Raw genomic sequence first — 5,006 nt, 5'->3', positions numbered from 1 at the left:
TCGATTTTTTCGAATATCTTTAAAACATAGTAAATTTCTTTGAGACTTAGGGGAGTATAATGCATCAATAATTTCCAATTTTGTTCCCATAGGCAATAAAACATTTGCTCTTCCGGAGCCTTCTATAATTTTTGTACTACCTGATATAGTATTCACATTTTTTTCTTTCATCATCAATTGCGAAAAATATTTCTTATTCTGAAGTATGGTGTGAGTAGTAGCACTATCAACTAGACATAAATCTTCACCATTGATTGATGATTGAGCTCCAAAGGGATTCATTTTCTAATAGAATTAAAGGAATTAAAATAAGATTCACAAAATCAAATCAAATAACTTAAATCAAAATGACTAAATAATGATAATATGAAATATGCGAAAACATAAAATTTTCCAAAACATGAAATGTCCCATAAAGCATAAAGTCATAGTATTACGATAAAATTATAAAATAAAATAAATGCAAACTAATTAATAGAGTTTATTAGCCAGTGGATCATAATTTATTCAATTGTTTTCTTCAGGAATAGGTAAGAAATCAGCTGCTTCTAGGTGAGTTGTATCACCGCAATCAAAATCACCTTCGCCATCTTCATACACCAAATTTGTTTCCACTTTCTTTCCTTTCTGTTTGATTGATTGTTGATAAAGGTCTACTAGATGTTTGGGTGTGCGATACACACGTGACCAATTACCTTTTCCTCCACAACGGTAGCATATATTTTCATTTTTATCCTTTTCATTCTTACTTCCATCTTTATTGTCCCACTTTTGGTGAGGGTATTAGTTCCTAAAATGACCACCTTGACCACGACCATATCCACGTCCGCAGCAGCGACCACGACCTTAACCACGACCTCGACCACGACTTCTGGCGTGATCTCTAGCCTTTTGCTCTTTCCCACTATGGGATATCGCATTCCCTTCAGGGAATGGAGTAGAGCCAGTTGGGCGTGATTCATGATTTTTCATTAATAGTTCATTATTTTACTCAGCCACAAGGAGACAAGATATCAATTCTGAATATTTTGTAAAACCCTTTTCACGGTATTGTGTCTGCAAGACAACATTGTTTGCATGAAAAGTAGAGTATGTTTTTTCTAACATTTCTGCATTCGTGATTTTCTCTCCACATAATTTCAATTGTGACGTAATTCTAAACATGGCTGAGTTGTATTCACTCACAGACTTAAAGTCTTGTAATCTTAAATGTAACCAATCATAACGAGCTTTTGGTAATATCACTGTTTTCTGGTGATCATACCTTTCCTTGAGATTACTCCAAAGGATTTGTGGTTCTTTAACAGTCAAGTACTCAGCCTTAAGGCCTTCATGAAGGTGATGGCGAAGGAATATCATGGCTTTAGCTTTGTCTTGGCTTGTTGCTGTATTATTTTCTTTGATAGTGTTACCAAGTCCTTTTGCATCTAAATGTATTTCAGCATCTAACACCCAAGACATGTAGTTGTTTCCAGTAATATCAAGAGCAACAAATTCGAGTTTTGCAAGGTTTGACATGATTCACTGATGTATGAAACAATATTATAAATTAGGAAATATGATGGAATTAAAAATGTGGTACAGCATAACAAAATAGGCATAAAATATCTCAAATTTTTCAACTTAATATTTGACAGTATATAGCTATATATATGTGTGTATTATCAAGAATATAGCTATTGAATTCTATGTTGAGGAGGCTACTATTCACAACTAAGTCAACAAACATATAAATTCAACTAATATTATGTAGGTAGTATTATCAATCAAGTTGCCTAATTTATCAGAATAGAACTTGACGAGCATTGTGAATATTTGACTTTATAACGTGACCTAATAAAGTAGTATTGCAGGACCTATTTCATTACTGTATCAAATTTTAATACCAAGCTAAAAATTCATGATTAGTGTTAGCTACTGTTACGGTATATGGCACAAAATAATGGTTTGTAGTGATAATTCAAGGCATATGTAAAGAGTCATTAATTAAAACAGAGAACGGCCGCATACTTCTTAATGATACAATTATAAACTATAAAAATTATTAATAGAATATATACATTAATTAAGATTAATAAGAGTTTGAATAGCATGTTAATTCATTAATAAAGCAAACAAAAGATTAACGTGTAATTAATAAGAATAAGAATAAGGATTTAATTTGTTATATGATCGGGTCCAACAATGACAGAGAATATAATAGATTTTACAAAAGATAATAATGGGTTAATCGGTGAAAGATATGCAACAAAATATATGGTAATCACATGCAAGTATAGTTGAATTCAAATACATACATGCATGACCACACTTGGTATATGATCAGATTAATGGAATTGCAAAATAAGTAAAGGGACAAGTAGCTATGAATGATCAAAAGTAAATCCTATGAGTATGAGGTTATGACGCAAGCATTCAGTGGATTATGGGTTAAACAATCCACCAAGTAACAAGATATAAGGCCTATAATTATGTCATTGATTTGATTAATCACAAAAGTAAGCAGCATAGTTCAAAATCATAAATTTAATCAATTCAATTAACCAAATAAATAATATATATTCCATCTTGCATACAATATCTACACCGATTGGAGAAAATTAATTAATAATATAACAAAGCATGGAGTATATGTGTACCTGGTTTTCTAATCTTGATTATTGTAGAGAGTGGTGCTGATAACGTGTTAAATATAGAAGAGAAATATATAGAGAGAGAAATATATTGTTCGTTGTTATATTCTGCCATCCAGTACGGGATATATATACATGAATAATATCTAGAGTTCCCTCAATAAATAAGATCAAATATCCAACTCTAGAGTATTCTAAATGGTACATGAGATAATAGTCATCCACATTCAGATATTTCATAACACAAAGGAGTTTCTCGCATCTTTTGCCATTATTTCTCCAAAAAGAACAAAACAACCCACCAAATCCTCCAAATATATCTTCAATTTCAAGAATTAAAAAAAATAGAAAAAATCACTTATCATGGTTATCTTCATGATAATTTTGGCAGAATTTCGTTTCAAAATCGGGAAATTTGGGAAATTAAACTAGCCCCAAAAATTGAGAGGGAATTACTTTGATTTCATCTGTTATTCCCTCCCCAATTTTGTGAAATATGTGGTGATTTATCCCTTGTCTATCTTTCTTTATCAAATTTTCCTCCCGTAATTTTACCCTAAGCAATTTCAAAAAACAATCTTACTGAACTCTTGACGAGCGAAGGGAGACGAATTAAAATAGCGTTTGGAGTGTGTGGCCGATCGAACTTGATTGGTCAGAGTACATATCATATCCAAGGTAATTAAATTTTTCAATAATCAATAGAAGTAAAATGTTTTTGTTATTTTTAATTATTTTGAATTTAAAGTATTCTTAATTTTAAGATTGAATTAATTTAGGGTTATTATTCAAAAAATTTAGATTGAACTACTTTGATTGTCGAATTGGAATTGAATGCTATAAAATCTATCAATTTGATGCAATGTTTATTATCCACTATTATACTATAAGGGAAGTTTTGATTAATGTATAACACTATTTAAAAATATTAAAATGTATAATAAGGGTTTAATTTGGTGAAAATATGTGTTGATTAATGATTTGTGTCAGAAAATTAAAGAAGAGATATAGAAGAATCAACAGCATATAACAATGTGTTGTGTGGGAAAAGAGTGAAACAGATGATGAGTATGCATATTAAATAGTAGTAGTAAACATAGGAGAACATGTATTTAAAAGGATTATGTTTGATCAAGGATATGATCACACGTGATACGCCATTATGTTAATACTCCCAGCCCCAACATATAACGATTTGGCAAGCCCCAACATATAACGATTTAGCAATTTTGAAGGCTAATGATGATTTAGCAAGATCAAAAGAATACATGATATGGTTTATTATAATATTGTTTAAGGATAATGGCTTTGGTTGCACACTGAACTTAGTTCTTTGTTTATAATCTGATTCTCATTAATCTATTTTAAGTGTCATTGGTTTTTTGAAAAAAAAAATGACCAATATATTCTTGAATCATTCACTAACCAGTTAAGCACTTAATTTTATCACTTATAAATTATCTATATAAAAATGTTTTGATGGTTTGGTCTATTAATTGTAGTTATGGATTTCTTTACATTGTTATAGTGTGGTGTAATATAATTATGTAATTGTCACATATATACTTACTGTAAGTAGTTTTTTTTTGTTTGTTTGCTTTTTTTTTTTTTCCTTAAGATTCTATTTGCTTATTTTTATGATTATTTGCATTTTTGTTTGAACAACATTTAATTGTACACAACTTTAATTTTGAGCAACCTATATCGTTATGTTTTTAAAACTTTGATTTCTAATATTTATTTTACATTTTTATATGATTTTGTTATTTTAGTGCTGATATGTCTAGATCTAGTGGAAAAGCACATTCAAAGCATGGTTACATAAGTCAAAATGAGTATGAACAACAAAGGCTCAAGACAATTGAAACTAACAAGATTAGAATGAAGACATTGGGCATAAAGCGCATTACTGCCTTTTTGGCAAGCTTAGTAAATAGTTCAAAAGTTAAGAAAAGTAAGCAGAAGTACAATGGTTCCCTTGAAAAAGATGGTGATTATGTACCCGAGGAGAATGAGGAAGTTGTGTTCGAGCAAGATACTAACAATGTGACTTCAAATAAAAGTATTGTCTTATTTTTATAAGTTAGTTATTTTTATTTACTTTTCAAAATTACGACAAATTATTAATTCTATACTTATACAATGGTAGAAGATTATACAATGAAGATGGCAAGAGATCGTATTGGAAGAAATTGAAGAAAATAATGTCTTTTTTTCAAGCTTAGAGTTTTAATGAAAACTCTTTTTTATTTCACATTTATAACTAGTCATGTTATTGTATTGAAGCTAGATAAGTTATTTAGTAATAACTTAATTACATTTTGAGATCAATAATGTAATGACTATTCAATTATAAATAAAATTATTTTAGTT

General features: G+C 29.6%; 1 protein-coding gene across 1 annotated transcript; it reads right to left on the bottom strand.

Annotated features, from left to right (window-relative positions):
• Positions 1-987: 987 nt before the first annotated feature.
• LOC110681651 lies at positions 988-1,518 on the bottom strand. Its single transcript, XM_021857800.1, has one exon. It carries the CDS (start codon positions 1,516-1,518, stop codon positions 988-990), a length of 531 nt encoding a protein of 176 aa, XP_021713492.1.
• Between the last annotated feature and the right edge of the window lie 3,488 nt (positions 1,519-5,006).

The sequence above is a fragment of the Chenopodium quinoa genome, unplaced genomic scaffold, assembly GCF_001683475.1.
Source record: "Chenopodium quinoa cultivar QQ74 unplaced genomic scaffold, ASM168347v1, whole genome shotgun sequence".
NCBI classification, from domain to species: domain Eukaryota; kingdom Viridiplantae; phylum Streptophyta; class Magnoliopsida; order Caryophyllales; family Amaranthaceae; genus Chenopodium; species Chenopodium quinoa.
This window is presented reverse-complemented; position numbering and strand designations above follow the sequence as displayed.